At 40.4% G+C, this 18,212-nt stretch overlaps 2 protein-coding genes across 5 annotated transcripts; one reads left to right on the top strand and one right to left on the bottom strand.

The window, feature by feature from the left end:
- Nucleotides 1-777: 777 nt before the first annotated feature.
- TRAPPC6B (trafficking protein particle complex subunit 6B) lies at nucleotides 778-6,878 on the top strand. 3 transcript variants are annotated; one of them, XM_052782672.1, is made up of 6 exons: nucleotides 778-1,361; nucleotides 2,539-2,656; nucleotides 4,140-4,223; nucleotides 5,287-5,380; nucleotides 6,046-6,094; nucleotides 6,769-6,878. In XM_052782672.1, the coding sequence occupies exons 1-5, from the start codon at nucleotides 1,132-1,134 to the stop codon at nucleotides 6,075-6,077; spliced, it is 558 nt and encodes a 185-aa protein (XP_052638632.1). In that variant the 5' UTR covers nucleotides 778-1,131; the 3' UTR covers nucleotides 6,078-6,094; nucleotides 6,769-6,878. The 3 variants fall into 3 exon arrangements, with proteins under 3 accessions (XP_052638632.1, XP_052638631.1, XP_052638633.1); XM_052782673.1 differs by lacking the exon at nucleotides 6,769-6,878 and having other exon boundaries at nucleotides 786-1,212; nucleotides 1,294-1,361; nucleotides 6,046-6,233; XM_052782671.1 differs by lacking the exon at nucleotides 6,769-6,878 and having other exon boundaries at nucleotides 779-1,361; nucleotides 6,046-6,233.
- Nucleotides 6,879-8,513: 1,635 nt separating this feature from the next.
- Nucleotides 8,514-16,684, bottom strand: GEMIN2 (gem nuclear organelle associated protein 2). Of its 2 annotated transcripts, none has more exons than XM_052782668.1 (10): nucleotides 16,495-16,684; nucleotides 15,769-15,853; nucleotides 14,497-14,607; nucleotides 12,776-12,835; nucleotides 12,499-12,609; nucleotides 11,861-11,905; nucleotides 11,037-11,105; nucleotides 9,583-9,693; nucleotides 9,306-9,364; nucleotides 8,514-8,980 (listed from the first exon to the last, which is right to left on the bottom strand). In XM_052782668.1, the coding sequence occupies exons 1-10, from the start codon at nucleotides 16,614-16,616 to the stop codon at nucleotides 8,941-8,943; spliced, it is 813 nt and encodes a 270-aa protein (XP_052638628.1). In that variant the 5' UTR covers nucleotides 16,617-16,684; the 3' UTR covers nucleotides 8,514-8,940. The 2 variants fall into 2 exon arrangements, with proteins under 2 accessions (XP_052638628.1, XP_052638629.1); XM_052782669.1 differs by having other exon boundaries at nucleotides 14,507-14,596; nucleotides 16,495-16,680.
- Nucleotides 16,685-18,212: the final 1,528 nt, after the last annotated feature.

The following is an 18,212-nucleotide window of genomic DNA, read 5'->3' as shown; positions in this document are numbered from 1 at the left end:
GCCCACCAATCACAGGGCCCAGAGGCAGACTGGCATCCCGACCGACCAACTACTGGAAGCCTCTGCCTGCCAGCTCTACGAATCACCAAAGGGACCGCCGGAGTGACATCGCTTAGAGCTAACGAGAACTCATGCGTCAGTTTCCCGCGGCCCAATCAGAAAGCCATTTCGAGGACGCTTATCCCCACCCTCCTAGGACGCATCCTACTTTCCCACTCTCCATGGGGCCGACAAGCCAGCATGCCGGCGGCTCGAGCGGGGGCCAATCACCGCTCCACTACAAAGGCCGCTGTGCCAGGCGAGCCAATAGGCGGGGACGTTACTGAGGGCGGGCGCGCAGGCCGGTGCCGGAGGGTGGCGGCGGCGGCCTCAGGGGCGGCCCGGCGCTGGCGGGCGTTGCAGGGCCTGCGCCCGTCACCCGAAGCGTAGCCTGGGCTTGGCCAGCTGGCTTTCCGTTTAGCGGCTGTAAAACTCCGTTACCGGACGCTACTCCTGACGCCTGGGGTGGCGAGGTGTTTAACCGCACTCTTGCCCGCCGGGCAGCCGGTGCCGTTTCTGCGGAGAGGCTGGGGCGAGCCTGCAGGCGCGGAGCCCGTTGCCGGTTCGCAGTGGCAGGAAACGGAAGGCGAATAAACGAGTGACGTTCTGAAGGCAATTAAAAACCCATGCACACCCCCCCCCCCAACTCCAGTAGTAAGAGGGGGTGCAGCTCCGCAGGGAAGAGAGGCGTTCGGCTCCCCTCCCCCCAGCTCCCACCCCCTTCACGGCACTCCGTCCTGCGGGCCCGGTTCGCGGCCACCGCCCGACGCAGCGGGCTCCGGAAAGCGCTAACGTGAGAGGCCCTTTCCCGCCTCAGGAGAGCCTTTGGCCGGCGCCAGACCAGCCGCGGGAGGCCTTCCCCCGGCAGCGGCGGGCGGGAACGCCGAGCGGTTCCCCGACGGGGAGAGCCAGCCGGGCCGCCGCTGCTGGGCTGCTTCGCCTCGGTCGGCAGCATCAGAGGCTGACAGGGCCCGGCCGCGGCGAGCGCCCTCGCCCTCGGCCCAGCCGGAAGGGGCGGTGCGGCGGCGGCGGCGGGCCCCGGCGGCAGCTGGCGGTTGCCGCGGCGCCGGGAAGCCCCGCTGCGAAGCGGAGATGGCGGACGAGGCGCTCTTCCTGCTGCTGCACAACGAGATGGTGGCGGGGCTGTACCGCGCCGCCGAGCAGGGCGAAGGGGTGAGTGGGGCCGGGGCCGCGCTGGGGGGCCGCCCGGCAGCGGCTGGGGCTAACGCTGCGGCGGCGTCTCGTGTCTTGCAGGAGAACGGCCGGTGCACCACCAAGCTGGAGAGCATGGGCTTCCGCGTCGGGCAGGGGCTGATCGAGAGGTGAGTCCTCGCCTCAGCTTCGCCCATTGCAGCGCTCCTTTTCCTGCTCCCAGGGTCGGCAGGCGTCGCTGCTCCTCGGGGGTTTTCCCCTGCGTCTGGCCGGCGAGGGCCCACGCCCCCTCCTTCCCGGCCTGCTGGGGCCAGGAGCGTTCGCTCGGTCGGGGGAAAGCTGCTCGCTGCTCTGAGCGGATAGGGGATTATGCTGCGGATGTGTTCCTCTTATTAGGCGTTCTGGCATCCTCTCTTTTGGCATCTCGTTCTTGCTGGGGCCTGTGTTTGAATAACACAGGACAGTTTTGGACTACGTATTTGGGAAAGTGCTTTCAATCATGAAAACTGAGTCAGCGTATACGGTTACTTTTAATAGTTATAATCCTTTTTAATTGCACTTTTCATAGACCTACTTTATGCTTCCTACTTCTGGTACGTTTCATGATTTTCTAATTTGTTTCTTAAACATAATTTTGTGATTGGCTACTCTATTTCATTTTTCTAAAGCACTGTCGGTTCTTGGAACTTGACGACCGAGCACAAGTTCCTTGTTTCCCCAGGCTCTTTGGGGATGCACGATGACTTGCTGCACATCCAACTTCAGCGCCCTCATTCCGAGGTGCGTGGAGACTCTTGAGCTTCTGAAGTCATGCTTTCGTTGAACAAAGTGGTGCTTTAGTGCCAGATAAAGACCCTCAAGGAGGATGAAGGGAGAGAACTCTGAAATAAGCAAGAGAAAGGGATCCCTTTTTGGGAAACAGGAACAAGTTTTACATGTTTGTTCCTGTGTTAGTGCTTTTTTGCGTATTTGAAGGACTCTTTCCAAGCAGTAGTATAGGTGTGAACTTTTTGTTTATCTTCTAGTTAGACATTTAGTTAAAGAGAAAACTGATGAAGTGCTTTGCACCTTTCTGTACGTAAACTGTCTTTAATAATCATACAATTAAACCCATTTATTCTGCTGTCATGTTGCAGGTATTAAGATAATACTGTGTTGCTCTTCAGTTAAAATACTTGAATGCAGAGTGATGCTAGAATGATACTGTACAATGGTTGGAAAACTAATTTCCGTAACAGCCTCAAAAATAATGTTGCATAGTACCATTTTTTTGTGTTTTCTTTTTCTGTTTAATCGGTCAAGTTGTGTGTATCTTCATTATTGATATCTTTCTCACTTATCTCTTAGGTTTACAAAAGATACTGCCAGGTTCAAGGATGAATTAGATATTATGAAGTTCATTTGCAAAGATTTTTGGACAACTGTTTTCAAAAAACAAATAGATAACCTAAGGACTAATCATCAGGTACTAATGCTGTAGAATAAGATTTAACTTACAAAATCAGAAATAGTTTCAAGTTACTAGTGCATTTTTTGTTTTTTCTTGGTCTAGAATTAATTACCTGATAAGAAACCCCAAATGTTCTTTATTTGTTATGTTTAAAAAGCAGATTTTTAAGGTTCATGTTAGCATGTGCCTTCAGAATACAATTTGATAATTGCTTGTTATGTCTTTATTGCCATCCTGTTTGAAAAGACTAAATGCTTTGACTTTCATATGTGCCGTTGCAGAGTTACGAACTGACAAGACAGTAATGGTTACAGTTGATTAACATTTAAACAGGAACTTTTTAATGTATCTCCCAATAAATTTTAGTAGAAAACTAGTGTGAGAAAGTGATATTGCTGTCTTAATGGCTATTTAAATAGAATGGCTGCCTTGAAGTAATTTTTTTATTTTGAAAAATATTTACAGTTTTCGGCAGTTGAGACACTTAGTTGGACTCTACTGAACATACTTGTATAAGAAACAGCTGAAAAACTTCCCAAATTTGCATGTTGGTGACATTGTGTTGTATCTATGTCCTTTCCTATATCAACGGCCACAATTCTTAAAGCAAGATCAAAATAACTTAAGGACCCATTTTACTAGAGTAAAAAATCTTTTTCCTTTTGAATGACTTGGTTTTCTTATGGCCATTTTCCTGTTGTACCAAAGTAGGAACAAGAGAATTTGTACAAGGATTGTGCCAAGTAAAATAGGTTTGATTTTTCAGTGAGCTGTTTATCAAGTTATAGCTTTAACAGATAATAATTACCTTAGAAATCTGTTTTTGAATTCAAAGAAAGCTGCCGTATTGAGCTGAGATCTCAATTGTATATGCAGCCTTAATTTAACTTCAAGGGTTATGAAGTTCCAAAGTGGCACAGCCATTAGCAAAGAAATTAAAATGACAGGTGTAGATTAAGCTATACTGTGTCATACTTCATTTATTAAAATGCATATTGTGGCACAAAATTGTAATGTAGAAAACACTAGACTTTGATCATCTGCTGGGTGTTGCTTGTATCACTATTAAAGAAGATAATTCTCACTGAATTTGAGAATAAAAATAGTGACTTGCATACCAAGTGAAGATTAAAATTTGAATGAAAAAAATCAGCATGCATTTGATATATTAACAGAGACTTTCTAATATGGAACTATTGTTTCTGAGCACTGGAAGGACTCTTCCAAGAAGAATGTACATAAACATTTTTTAGAGTTAACTGATCATATTATTGTCTAGGGGTTCTGTTGTAATCTCATAATTAAGCATCTTTTGTTTTGATATTTCATGTAAGTAAATAATACAGTTTGAACTTAAATCACATATGTCTTAATCTAAAATTTCATTTTTCAACCTGAGAACATTTATATTGTATCTACAAATCAAATCCCTTTACATAAAATGTTGATTTCATGTTACTGTATATTTAACTAAAAAACTTTTTGTTTTTTTAAACAGGGTATTTATGTCCTTCAAGACAATAAATTTCGTCTCTTGACACAAATGTCTGCAGGAAAGCAGTATTTAGAACATGCACCAAAGGTACCCTTCAGTTTTATCCTTGGGATCTACCAGTTTGATTTGAATTATCTTGATCTATTAATAATAACTTTAAATTTTGTAATTGAATGGATACAAACTCTTTGAAAGGGCAGCTAAAGTTTAGTCTCCAAAACCTGTGCTTTTTAGAAATGCACCTTGTTTCGGAACAGTAGATTTGATTTATGGTTCAAGAAACGGTCATAGTCATCGTGAAACTTGTGTTCTCATGTTTGAGTTACTTGATGGTAGGAGCTGGTCTGCCACTACCTGCCGCTATCACACAAATTCTTTCTTTCTCTTTGGAAAGCAGGTGCTTTCAGAAGCGTTTTTTAAATTTCCAAAACGTATTTGGAAGCTGCTATTTGTTACCTAGAACAAGCTTCTGAGATTATATGAACATTCAGGAAGATCTTCCACCAATTAAAAGTAGTTTTGAGTGTAGATGCTGAGTTAGGGAAATAGCTTAGGTAAGTAAAATCAGTGCCTCTGCAGAACCTCTTATAAAGCACTTCGGTTCAGGTGGATGTAAGAAATGGGGCATTCAGTTCCATTTTATGGTTTCTTAATTCTTGCTCTTCTTAGTAATCACAGTTGCAGGCTACTGTTCTAGGGATTTTTTTTTTTTGATGTTTGGTGAGATGTTTCTTCTGTTTTGCAACATATACTCTAAATAACTGCAGGCCCTTGTATTCTAAGATGTGGCCTGTACAAGAATGCTATCTTGGACTGTATCTCCTTCGTTGACTTTAATACCAGCTGTTAATTTCAGCCAAGTCTTGGGAATAATTGTTTAAGGATATTAAGTTCCTACACGTTTAATAGAAATAGAAACAAATGACTCAAGATAGCACCTCTAACAACAGAAATCTGTATTGTGAGCTCTGCTGCACCAAATATCAGAGCTTTCATTTGTTAGAGACGAGTCTCTCAAGCACAGGAACAAAACCTCCATAGTTTTGTATTGTCCAAGTGTTAAGTCTTGTTCTCGAGTACTTAGTTTCAATCTTTAGCAACCCTTTAGCTTCACCCTTGACACTTATTTAAAGTGCAACTTTATATTTAGTATTTAGCATTTACCTGTGGACTAATCAGAGGAGGCCTATCGAATTTGGGAATAAAGAGTATTGTAACAGCTGAAGTTTCATCAATGCCTGCATGTAAGTAGTTCTTGGAGTATTCAATGATTAGCTTACTTGGTAACTTTCCTTCCTGACTTCATCACTGTATAAGCATTTATCAACATGGGATTAGTTTGAAGCTGCTGGGCCATAGGAGTCAGGGTATGGCTTGTCACTAAATGCTTATTGTTTAGAAAATACTGACAAAGGGTGAGCCTCTATGATACCGAGTAGAAAGCAAAACTAAAAAGTTCTATTTACATTTGGAAGTGTCAGATGCATAAGGATGTATGTTCAGAAGGCTATCTGAACAAGGGAAGATAAAAATAACTACATATATGCTCTTTCTCTACAGAAGTCATTAAGAAAGTTAGTAAGTGAAGTCCATTGTAACTACCCAAGCTGCTTAAGGTGGATTTAGAAATTTCCATAGACTTTGCACAGATTTTAAATTTAGCTGACAAAACTGTTGTGATGTGGGACATGGATCGACTTAAAGAAAAAAAGAAAAGAAAAAGCTGTTCAGCTGGAGTTAAATTTAAATGCTAAATTTAAATAATGGCTAGATTGTTCACAACTAAACTGTAAGATTGAAATGTTCCTTGCTATTCCTTTTAACAAAATGATTACAAGAAAATAATTACTTGGAAAAATAATTCTAATGGTGGGTGATACTGTGATCTGACTTTGCTTTTTCTTTTCAGGTAAATTTCAGGTGATGATACAGAAGATGTAGAGCACATTCAAATCTGGGTATCTACCTTAAAAATCCTTTGTGTGTGGATTCAGTTTCTTGGTTCAGCTTTGTATGTAGCTTGTAAATTATAGCAGTGTGCAGGCAGCACAATTTCAAAATATATAATAAAAAGTTCATCAAAATAACTTAACACTATCCTTGTATCTTGGTATGAAATTTATTCTATACCAAGGTATTAATGTCCACATTGTAAAAAACTGTCTACTCAAAAGTTTTCAGCAAATTATTTCAATTACCAAAACAGCACATATGGAAGACCAGAGGCATGTTTTGAGAACAGAGTGAAAGCCTGACCAAGACTAAATTAGTTTCTTAGTCTAACGCGTTTTGTGTCACCTAACATGAATGCCCAACTGCTACCTTTCCCTATTCACTCTGAACTGTGAGGCAGCAATTGCTTTTGTATTCTTCTGAGGAAGCCATTAGCATGTGAACCAACAGCCTTCATTAACAGCATTCAGTGGAGGCTTAGTTCCTCTGTAGGAATGATATGTAGAAGAGAGAACTTCTACATAGTTAAACAGTTTCTCCTACCTCCCTAAAATTAGAAGCTATTTTTTGTGTCAGAATAATTTTACAGCTAAGGTCATCTGTACTGGCCAGAGAAGGAAATTTGTTTTAGCTTGTTGTGCGTAAACTCAATATTAATGTAATTGTTTTTAATTGCTAGCTACAACTCACTTCTGTAATGAATGTGTGCAGGAAGATGATTAGGCCTGCAAGAAGCTATAAAGACATCACCAAGACTCTTGAGGACATTGGGGTTTGCTAGATACTACTTGTTACAAGATTTGCGTAACAATACGTATCTTGCTATAGGTAAGAATGGAAACATCTTGTTAAAACTTTTAATGAATTTTGCTGTAAGACCTTTCTGTTGGCAGGCTCAGGCCTTATACTTTCAAATGAATCATAATAGAAACTTATGGTGTTTATTCTGAACTGTGAGAATGCCTTGTGACAGTTATTCACTTTCTACTTTGAGAGCAGTAACAGGCTAACTAGAAAAGCTAACACGTTAAAACAGCACCTTTGATTGTTATAACTACCTTCTGTGTTGGGAGGAGTGTATGTTGTCCGGTTGCATGGTGGGCAAGAACAGTGGAGGCTGTTCTTCCCTAAGCTCTAGGGAAGGTCTGAAGTTTGCAAAGGATCAAACCTTGTCTAGATAGCTGTTACAAGCTGCCAAGCTATAGATTATAAATGTTATAACCAGGAGTTTATTAGACTTGATCTTAAGATATGACCAAATGCTGATCTTTCCAGGTATGTGAATGCTAGTTCAGATTAGTTGTAGCTGAGTAACTTGACAGTTCTAGGAAACATCTAGAGCAGAATTTGAACTAGCAGAATGCTGTCCCTGTTTATAGAACTAGCAAAGATGAAAGTAACTACAGTTGTATGGTACTTGGTGGGGGATCAGCTGTTCAGCTGATTAAAAATGCTGGGTTCTTATACTGGTAGTTTATAGGAAGGCTGGGGTTGTTGTTCACCTTTGTAACTGATCTGTTTGAAATTGTAGGGCTAGAGAGTAAGCTAACTAGCATTCTTGTATTTCACGGGTTCTTCAATTGCCAACTCATCCTGATTTCAACATGCTGAAAATGTGGCTGAAGAGACTAGAAATCAACTTGCACTACATGTCTAATAGAGGGACATCTCAGTGTCATGTTTTAGGCATCTGCAATGTGGTAGACATTCAGTATCAACACATACAGAATCATTGTTACTTGCATCTCCAGAATGAAAACTCTAGTAGTTATAGTAACTCAGTTTGATTTTTCACTCAACAGTTAATACTACCATTCCGGATGCAAAAGTGCCAATCATTCAAAGACATATTAAAGGTTTATCAGTAAGTGGTTGTAGTTAATGATTATTTTTAATAGTGAGGAGAGGGACTTAAATCCTACAATATACAGAAAGCAGATGTCAGTTAATATTGTGTATCAATTTGCTGCTATCAGCAGAACTCACAGTTCCTTTAACATGGATTTTTAGTTGTTGAAGACAATTTGAACCAGAGGGAGTTGTGTATGTACCAAGCAGATGCTGATACTCTTGGCAAAGCACTCCATGTTAAATAGGCAAGCTAATGTATTTGTCAAGATACCATACAGAAAATAAATTTGTTCATTCTGTTTAATAAATGCTTCTATTAAAAGCATTGAATACAGCTCTGTAATTTTCACTGGTTTCTGCAACTGTTTACTAAAAAATAATAAAACATAAACATTACTACTTCCTGAGTAGTAATACTAAAATAACTGTTTCAGTAACTTAGTTGCTATAGTTGAGCTGCTTAGCAGTGCTTAAGGTTGGGAACCAAAGCTTGAAAAAACACAGTCCTAGTTGTCTAGATTTCTATAGTAAGGCTGCTGTTAAATAGTATGAAGAATGAGAAAAGCCATAATGTTTAAGAACACTCTTTAAAATGCTTCCATTTTATTAAAAAAAGCCCTCAGTCGGTTTGTGTTAGATAAAGAACAATCATTTGTAATGTAACCTCAGACTTCACCTAATAGCAGTGTCCACAGGATTACTCAGATGGTAGAAATTTCTAACCAAGAATGTAGTTTACAGAGATAATAGCTTGAGAGATGATGCCAGACACTTCATTGACCATTTTACGATGATGGTGATGATGACATTGGAGACAGTGACAATCTTGTGCTAAAGTTCAGCTTAAGTTATTCATAGCTGTCCCAAACGCAGTATCGTGAGGGTGTTCTGAAGGCGTTGTATAGTGCTTCAGGTCTGAACAGTGCAGTGTCTTGCTGTTAACTCTGATAATGCTTTTTGTACCATGGCAACACAAAATACCTGACATTCTCAAAACAGTCTAGGAAGGCTCATCAGCCAAGTCACGTTGATCGAAGTACCTAGTGGAGAGAAGTGGAACACAGTAAGAAACCTGTAATGCAACATACTCCTTTGCTCTGAGTTGTTAGACCCCTTGCTTTCTAGCTCTTCTTTTAGTGTTTCTATCATAATTAGAGCTTGCAGTTCAGGGGGCTCATCCAAGGAAACCAGTAAGCTTAATTTACTTTTAGGTTTATCTTAAGTCCTTTTAGCTGAGGGTATTTGCTACATAGGCCCAGGGCATTTTAATTGACTTCCACTTTAAAAGAATCTAGGTTAGGACAACAGTAATCACATATTTATTCTGGACATATTTTGCTGTTTTAGGTATGTAAGTTGCATTACCTGCTAACTAAGCAGATTATCAAGTTCAGAGCTGATATTTGTTCTTCATTCTTGTTCTCCTGAAAGAGAAATAAATATTAGAACAGTTCTTTTGTTACCTGTGTCAAACAGAAAAGCTGTTACCTGCCATGTTACGTGCTTGTAATATTCCCTTCATTCTTGAGCAAACTTAGGACATGAAAAATTACTTACCAAGACTTCAAGAATTGAAAAATCATCCTCCTAATAATTTGCTAAGTTCAGCAAGTCCTTTGTGCAATGTTATATTAGATCTTACCTCTAGTACTCTGACTTCAGAGCATCGTCTTGCCAGCTGTCGAATAAGGGAGTGAGCTTCAGGTAGCAAAGGTTTTTCAAGGCATGCCAACAGTGCATAAAGCCATCTACCCTGTGTGGATTCAAATAAGAAAGTTTTAATTATGAGCATTTCCTTGAAGTTTCTTGGAGTTCTTGTTATATAGAGTAGGCCTGAAGCATAGGTCTCAAAACAAAATTGCATTTAAGTGCTACTGCCAGAATTAAAAAGTTTTAAAGCCAAATTAGACACTACACAGAATTTTGTGCCTCTAGATAAGCTTCTTGTGAGCAGTACTCCTGGCTTTCCTGATTTTTTTTTTTTTTTAATACTAGCCAAGATATAAATTAATACAGCTTACACTATTAAAGCCTGAGGGAAGGATTATTTTAGTAATATCTAAAGATTATTACTTATCTATTAATTTTTAACTTCACAAACGGTGGAAAAACATTCCTGAACAGTGAATGTATCAAGTCAGATCTTTGTGGAATTAATGCTGTTGGATCAGCTTTAAGATTTGCACCACTGTGAAAACATGTCCTTAGCATTTTACTTCACTGAATTCTACTGCATGCTTATCAAATGTAACTTCTGCTACCAGTCTAACTTCTTAATTTAATTCCAGTGTCTAGTGGCTTTCATTATGGGAATAAACTAAAAGTCAACATGCACATTCTCTGCAGCATATTGGTTAAAAAGAAAACAGTCCTACAGAGAAGGACAGAACATGAAAGGCCTTTAAGTGACTCAAAAATAGTGAAACTGTGTTTAGTATTATGGAAGTAATTTTTCATTTCTCTCTTGCTTTTTGGTACTGAATGAGATAAGATGCATCCACCAAGGTCTTTTGTAGATACGATGCCATTACATAGGTAGTCAATTTAGTTGTGGCCAAACTCCATGCTAATGTACCCTGCCAATCAGAATTTCATACTAGGTTTAATTTGTCACCACACTAATGCAGATAAGGTTTCTCATCTGTGCTGTATGTGGAAAGATTAAACATGTCTTTGCCAGCACACTGTCATGCATCTCCAAACTAAAACAGCCATGTCGGTAAATACAGTGTGCATAACCCTGACAACTTAAGCTGGTCAGAATCAAAGCTGCTGCAGTCTGACCCTCTTTTCTCCCCAGTGCCAACACTCATCTAACCTTGTGGTTTAAGTTAGTGTGGGGAATGATAAAAAGGGGAGGGGGTTTTGGCAGTACTTGATAGATCTGTATCTGTTATGTTTTGTAATTAGCCTTGCAAAAAGTTCTGTGAATACTCATTTCAGTATCTAATCAAGGAAGTTTTGAAAGTAATTGAATATGATACATGCATCTAGAGAACTCTTTAGAAAGTAAAGTAGTTTTATATAAAATCATGAACAATTTATCCCTTGTTTAACGCGTTCATGTGCAAGTAGTTAGAATGAATTAAAAATTACCAGTTCTGGAGTAAATTTTTTCTCTCCAAACCAGCCTATCAGGTATTCTAAGACACTGGTTACTGTTGCCTTCAAAAGAGGAACAAAGAGACAATACAATATCTGCAATGTTTTGTTTTGCTGTCCTTCTATCCCAAGAATTGTTTTATATAAAAAGCAATGTGATTTTTTTTAAATATACACATTATGTCTTTCTACCTCACTGTGATACTATACGGTATTTATTCCAGGTAGAAATTACATATAAGGGTAGAGTAAGTGTTAAAGCACCAGTTCCTGGAAAAAATGTTATATAAAATTGTCCTAGGTTCAGCTGGGAAGTAATTTTCCTCTGTTAACAAAAAGTTACGGTTAAGTTACAGATTAGGAAAGAGGCATCACACTTGAGTGGTTGTTTCTTTATAAAGGTGACTAGTGGGAAACATAGTGAAGGAAGGGTAAGCATGATTCTTCTAGCCTTGCAACGTACGCAAGAGTTCACTATCAAGTTGAAGGACCGCACTTAAAAAACACTAAATGAGAAATCTTAAAAACACTGCCAAGCACCTAATGGGGCATTCAACAAAAATTCAAAGATTAAATGTTCTATAGAGAAATTACAAGGACAAAATACTCTTAAAACTAGTAATGATAAATATTTACTAGTAAAGTTGTTTGTAGCTGAAGGCAAGATTATGTGTTTTCCGTGTAAATATACAATAATTGTTGTAATAAACAATTGCCTACTCTAGCACAGAAAAATAGGCAAGACCTCTACAACAGATAGAATATGAGAAATAATGATTTATGTAATGTCACTATGCGATTTTAAGAGGTAGGCTTACCTGATTCATTCTGCTTACAATACTTAGCAAAGGGGGAAAGCCCACCTGAAAAAAATCAAGTTCGAAAATGCAGACATTATCATAAACATTTTTGTTCTAATTCAGAACATACTAACATTTTGATGTGATACTCAGACATTTGTAGTGATTTGAAAGTCTGTTCTGAGCTTTGAAATATATATAAAAAAAAATCTTCAAGCAAGTTCAAGATAAGGTCCAGTCAAATTTGGTATCAAAGAACCTTGATTTTACTATTTGTTAAAGTTTTGTTTTTTCAAAATGATGCAGTGAAGGGCATGTTTGTAGGATAGCATGTATGAGGACAGAAACCACATACCACCATTTGACAAAACATTAAAGCAGACTATGCAGAAAGCTTTCCATTAAGTTCAGTGAGCAACAAAGTGGTGTGATTTAGCTGGTAACAGATGAAGGAACTCTAACTTTTTGACTGAAGGGATAGACTTTTCCTCTGCTTCACTCAGTTTCCACTTGAAAGGGAAGAAAAATTGGACTTTCTGGGCTCATCGGAGAGCCTACTTCCTATTTAGCACAAAGTGGTAATAAACTGTAGGATTGTTTCTGGCAGTTACTCTTGAAAATAGCAGCTGAAAATTAGATAGAAGTCCTGTACTCACCTTTATGTAATCAATTCCTAGATTTTCATTATCAGATAGTGCATCTATTTCTGAGTATACTTTTTCACCCAGGCAGAACTTCTTCCAGCCTTCCTCATCCTCTGATTTTGGCTGAAGTAAATAAAAATAAGTTAAACTGTGAAATATTGCCATCTTGAAGACACTGAAGAAAAGACATGATAATATTTACAAGTTGTTACATTAAACTGTAAAGCAAGATTAACCACACATTTAACGACTGGAAAAAAACCACAGCACTGTTATGAATTCTACTCACCATAGTAACATTGCTGTCCAAATGTTGTGACCGCCAGTGATTTCTGTGCTTGTTCAGGCTCTGAGTAATTAAAACAAAGCCAAATCATAGTTTAACTTTGCAGTTATTTTATCTGAGCCATAATTGCTCTTCATTATTCTTAAAATGTATAAAGAGTGCATTGTATGATGTTCTATAAATCAATAGAGGCATAACTGGCTAAGTATTTCCCATGCCTCTTAGTAGAAGTGTAACTAAGTTGCTCATGCTGGATTTTTGGAAGTAATGTTAAAAGCTGAAGGAATTTAAAATCTACTACATAAAGTTAAGTTGAGGTAGTAAGCTTTAATAGTCTTCTAGACTTTTCTTGGTGTAACAAGCTTAAAAAAAAAAACTGATTTAGTCCAAAAGCACACATAAAGCCAATATCCTGTTTCCAACAGTGGTCTGCATCTGTATCAGATGTCTACAGAACTGTTAGAAAGGCGGCAAGTGTGCTTTCCTAGCATATTTCTTCTACCTGACAGGGATGCCATATAAGACAAATTGGCCTGCTTGACAGTTCCCTGGACAGAGGTGTAAACTTTTTGTAACAAGAAATTTTTCCCCCAATCCAATTGTTATTGTAGCAGTAAAAACGACCACTAGCAACACTGTAACTAACAGTAGCTGATGCATAGTGTTTAAACAAGTGACTTCTGATGCTCTTTATTCTCTTAAATATTTTTTAGGATATTCTCATACTTCACAGCGTTAATTCTGGCACAGATGAGAGGACAATTGATTTGTGTATAAAAGAAATACCGGTGTAGTGAATATGCCTTTAGAATTCAGTTTCCTTAGTTCTACTAAAACCTTAGATTATGCCTAATATACAATATACAGTGTGATAACTTGTAGAAATAGGGGTAGCTCAGTCAATGTTTACAATGTAGATGCAGTAGTATAGATCACTGATTTACCTCCCTGAAAAAACAGGGTAAATGAGCTTATGCAAAGTTGAATGCTACAGCAGCTTCAGGGCAGCTGGTTATACTTCAGTTACTTGAGGTATTCCTACAATGCAGTATCAATGCATTGTAAACATGCCTTCTGCAGTACTGGAGTCATAAATGATCTCTACTTATCTCTTTATTATGTTTTGCATTTCATCTTGTTTGAACTGTGGATAGAGAGAGAGACTGCTTGATTCTCCATTTTTGTTCTGTTATTTAAGAGCAGGGTGGAAATGCAGTAGGCAAGATTTAAGTCTGTGCTAACACTACAACCTTACAAATACATTTTACCAAATCAGTATTTCCCCTCATAATGGGTGCCACCACTGTCAACAGTATCCTAAATGGACAGTGTGTTCTACATACATGGATTTCCTGGTGGGTTAGAATCTACTTGTTTTTCAGTTAATGTTGAGTTCTGCAGAATATTCCTGCTAGCACTAGGTTTGAATATAACTGCATAACATCACAGGGATTTTTTTCCTCCCTCAGCTACTCTATATCATTTAATCTAAATACCGACAGCTATTTTTGCTGAAGTTGAAGGATAATTTTTTTTTAAACATGACTCTCTCAAGAGGTTTATCAGAGGTTTAAAAGCCACACAGTATATACTCCATTCTTTTTCAAGAACTTAAAACATTTGTCCTACCATAAAGTCATAACATTTCTATAATAGATATAAGGTTGTCCCCCTTAAAGCACAGATGTGTTCTATCTAGACAGTGCAAGTCCCCTCACACACACCATTTTGTACCTGACGAACAGCTGAGAAATTGGCCACTTGCTGCTGCTGCCACTTGAGCGTTGGAGAGTATCCTTCAGGAGCAGGCTGACATCCAGAAATCTAAGAAAACACTGGCAATAATTATAATGTAAAGAAAGCTTTATAAGAAGAACCCTTAAGAGCAAGAGAATCAGTAAATATTTACTGTCGGGTAAACAATATCCTTTAAATCTTTGCTTAAGAAAGGTAATTTCATGACCAATCCAAGACTGACTTAACAGATGGTTTAGACAAAATTTCTTCTGACTCTTCTCATATGCAAATAAGAAGGAAGACTAAGTATTGAAAATACATGGTCAAAGAATTATTTAAGGTCGTCTTTTTAGCAATTGTTCTGCCTTAATTTCCCTGTTTATAAAAAGCAGGGTGCTGTTTCCTTATCTTGGACAGCTGCTATGAATCTCAGGAGTTCTACTTGCCAAGATAATAAATTGAGGAAGACAGAAGACCACCAAAGTATCCTTTAGGAAATTAACTCTGACAGTTAAGTAGACAGAACCTCTTTAAAGATTAGCATGAAAGATTTATTTAAAAAAAACAAACACCTTTCTACAAATGTTTAAGAATGCCACTACAAAGAGATGAGACAAATGAACTGAATGGTCACAGAAGTTACATGGTCATATGTCAGTACTAGAAACTCTTCTTGAGCAATCTAGTAGTTAAATTTCAGATTATAGTTTTCACTAGAGAAAGGCAAACTTAGTCTCTTGAACTATTTGAAAGCAGACTAAAGACCATGCTGGCAGGGCAGTGTGACAACAGAAAAATCTGCTTGGGCAGTAAGGAAAAATTCCGATAAAATATTCCACAAAAAGGAAAGAAGTGGTGCTAGAATTTCACTTAGCTGCTTTTACTACTCTTACCCTAGATGTTTATTTAAACCTAAATATAGGTATGGAGGTATCTTTTGTCTAAAGTTTATGCAGGTTTTTTGATTAAATATGTAAAATTTAATGCAACATTTGGTTTCCTCAGACAGTAAAATAGTCTGCTGTGTATCAAATAGTATAGATATTACCAATTTAGATCAGTTAAAGACTGCTGTTAGCCAGCAGTTGAACAGGTGTTTCTTCAAACCCAGACATTTAATTCTGTAGATGCTTTTAAAATCCAGCAGTGCTATGTAGTTACGCCAACCGCTCCCCCAAATTAATACAAACATTATGATATTAACGCCTTTCCCCTTAATTTTTTTTGCTCTCAAAACATGTAAAATCTTTCAAACTTACCGAAATGTTTACTGTCTGCTTCTTTCTCAATTTTTTGGGGTCTATTTGTGCCACCACCACATCTGGGCATCGAGCTGCTTCAATCCTACAAAATAAAATCAAGTGGCTACATTTTTTTCTTTCTGTAACAGGTGGTTATATGCCGGGTGTCTCTGAAATACAGCACCTGCAGAAACCTTCAGGTGAGTAAAACACTGACTATACCGGCAATTCTTACAGAGGGTTTGACTTGAGAGTTACAGATCGAGTATTCTCAGTTGCTACACGACTGCTAGGGCCTCCTCGGAGCTTGCTTACATCCTAACTTGCCCGAAGCGCGGCTCCGGGAGGCCGCCGCTGCCGGTACGGAGAGCCAAGAACGGGACCTCCACCTTTCCGCGGGAAGCAGGGCGGCACCGGCCCCCAGAGCTGCGGATCGCTGTGGAGCTGCGAGCCTGCTGAGGGTCGCCGCCGACAAGCGCGGCGTGCAGTGGGCGTTCCGCGGCCCCACAGAAGCAGCAGCCTCGCAGAAAGCGGACGGGTTTAGAGGCGATGCCGGACGGGATCCCGCCGCGCCGGGAGCACTGGGGAAACGGCTCTTCTGGCTGCGGCTGGCAGGTTAACGGTAGCACGACGCAGCAGCCCCCGCGCACCCCAAGGCGAAGCTCGGCCCGGGCAGCTCCGGCGCGGAGGTGACGGCGGCGGGCCCGGCCCGCGGCAGCGCAGCCCTTCCGCCCCGCCACTCACTGGACGCGCTTCAGGTACTCCTGGGGCGTCCTGGGAGGCACCGTGGGGTCGAAGTCCTCGGCCAAGTCACAGTCATCCACAGGCAGCAGCCGCGGCATCAGCTCCTCCACGCCTGGCTCCATGGCCACGCCGCTACGGGCGCCCGCGCTTCGACCCACCCCCCCCCCCGGCGGCTGAGGCCGCCTCACCGGGCAGCGCTGGGGCCGGCCGGCCGCGACGCAGGCGCGCTGGGAAGCGGCGTGAGGGGCGGGCTGTTCTCGCGAGAGCGGCGGGGCCCTGACGGCGGGGCGGCGGCCTGCCCGCGGTGCCCGCTCCCTCCTCGGGGTTAACGCCGCAGGGAGCGCCTCTGGGGAGCGCTGCCTTTATAAACACCCCGGGGCCTCCCGTCTCCTCTCGGTCCTTGCGCCCTTGGTAAGGGTGCGTTGGTACTGCGTTCTGACGTAGAAGTGATACCGTGAACGCGCTCTGTGCTTGGGGCTGCGTCACCGGGGAAGAAACACCAAGCGCTGAGCAGCGGCCTGCTCTGGAGGTGGTGGCTGCCCTGAAAACCCAGGGAGGGAAACAAAAGGAAATTTGGCCAAAGAGCAGTGCAGAAGGTGGCTGTGCCAATTCGCTGCCCATCAAACTAGGCCTCTTTCTGTGGTGAATCGGTGTAAGCCTTTAATAACTGTTTTTGTTAGGCCCTGTGCGGTTATTCTAATATACCGTAGTTTTTGCAAGTGGTTCTTTAAAACTCATCCATTAGTGTTTTCTACCTGTGGACATCCAGTAGTAATAATACCTGTCCCTTCCTTGAAATGCTTTGAGATCTGTGGATGAAATCAGTTACATAAAAGTTAATTGCTATAAATTTAAACAGAGTTCTCATTGTGGAAGGGTCAGTGCCTGAGTTTTTATTTTGTTGCTGTATGGGTTTATCTAAATACTATTATGTGGGAGTATCCACGTGCCAAATCAAAAGCAAGGTAGCATTAGCACAGAGGGGGGGTCATTTCTCAGTTAAGATAAAAAGCAGAAGGATAACGCTGTAATCATTGTGTATTATGAAATTCCTGTTATGTAAAATGTCAATCTGTATATTATTTTTTCCTATTAGTTCTGCATGCAAAGTCAGTTTGGTGCTACCCACAGTCCATCTAGTAGATGGGAGTAGCACTAAATACTTCTGACATAAGTTCAAAACAAGCAATGCTTTTTTTTCTGCAAGGCTGTATTTTAGCAGTTCTGAACAAACACCTACCCTAACTCCTCCTCTCCACTGGCTTTTGTTTGTTTTAAGGTGTTTCCAAAACCACCTACGTGTTAACAGGGAGCTTTAATTCTGAAACCCAGATCTAACATCCTAGTCGAGTATTCAACAATTGCAGTCACCACTAGAAATAAAACCTGCTTAGCTAAAACTACAGTGAGATTTCTGGAAAGGCTGACCAATGGTCAAGACAAAAACTTCAGTGAGTCCAGCTGTAAAAAGTTCTAATACTTTGGTAATATTCAGAACTTATTTTTTCTATTTGTCGCAAAGTCAAGAACTATGAACAGAGAGAGAAACCACAGATAGAAGTATACTTTAAATATACTTTCTATCTTTACTTTTTCTGGAACTTTCCATTGATATTTTTTAAATGAAGTAATGTATTTTTAATTATTACAGGTAGTCTTCCACAGATAATAAAATTGTTCCTAACAAGTTTTACCAACAATGTTGATGCAGTGGCTAG

The sequence above is a fragment of the Harpia harpyja genome, chromosome 3 (genome assembly GCF_026419915.1).
Source record: "Harpia harpyja isolate bHarHar1 chromosome 3, bHarHar1 primary haplotype, whole genome shotgun sequence".
NCBI classification, from domain to species: domain Eukaryota; kingdom Metazoa; phylum Chordata; class Aves; order Accipitriformes; family Accipitridae; genus Harpia; species Harpia harpyja.
Note: the sequence above shows the minus strand (reverse complement) of the source record. Positions and strands in the feature narration are given on the sequence as shown.

Coding starts and splice junctions, on each gene's coding strand:
- TRAPPC6B (XM_052782672.1), top strand. CDS start 1,132: ATGGCGGACGAGGCGCTCTTCCTGCTGCTGCACAACGAGATGGTGGCG. Junction 2,657..4,139: donor ACCTAAGGACTAATCATCAG/GTACTAATGCTG, acceptor TTTTTTAAACAG/GGTATTTATGTCCTTCAAGA. Junction 5,381..6,045: donor AGTTTCATCAATGCCTGCAT/GTAAGTAGTTCT, acceptor TTTTCTTTTCAG/GTAAATTTCAGGTGATGATA.
- GEMIN2 (XM_052782668.1), bottom strand. CDS start 16,616: ATGGAGCCAGGCGTGGAGGAGCTGATGCCGCGGCTGCTGCCTGTGGAT. Junction 12,836..14,496: donor TGTTCGTCAGGTACAAAATG/GTGTGTGTGAGG, acceptor TTAATTACTCAG/AGCCTGAACAAGCACAGAAA. Junction 9,694..11,036: donor AAAAATTTACTCCAGAACTG/GTAATTTTTAAT, acceptor GAATCCACACAG/GGTAGATGGCTTTATGCACT.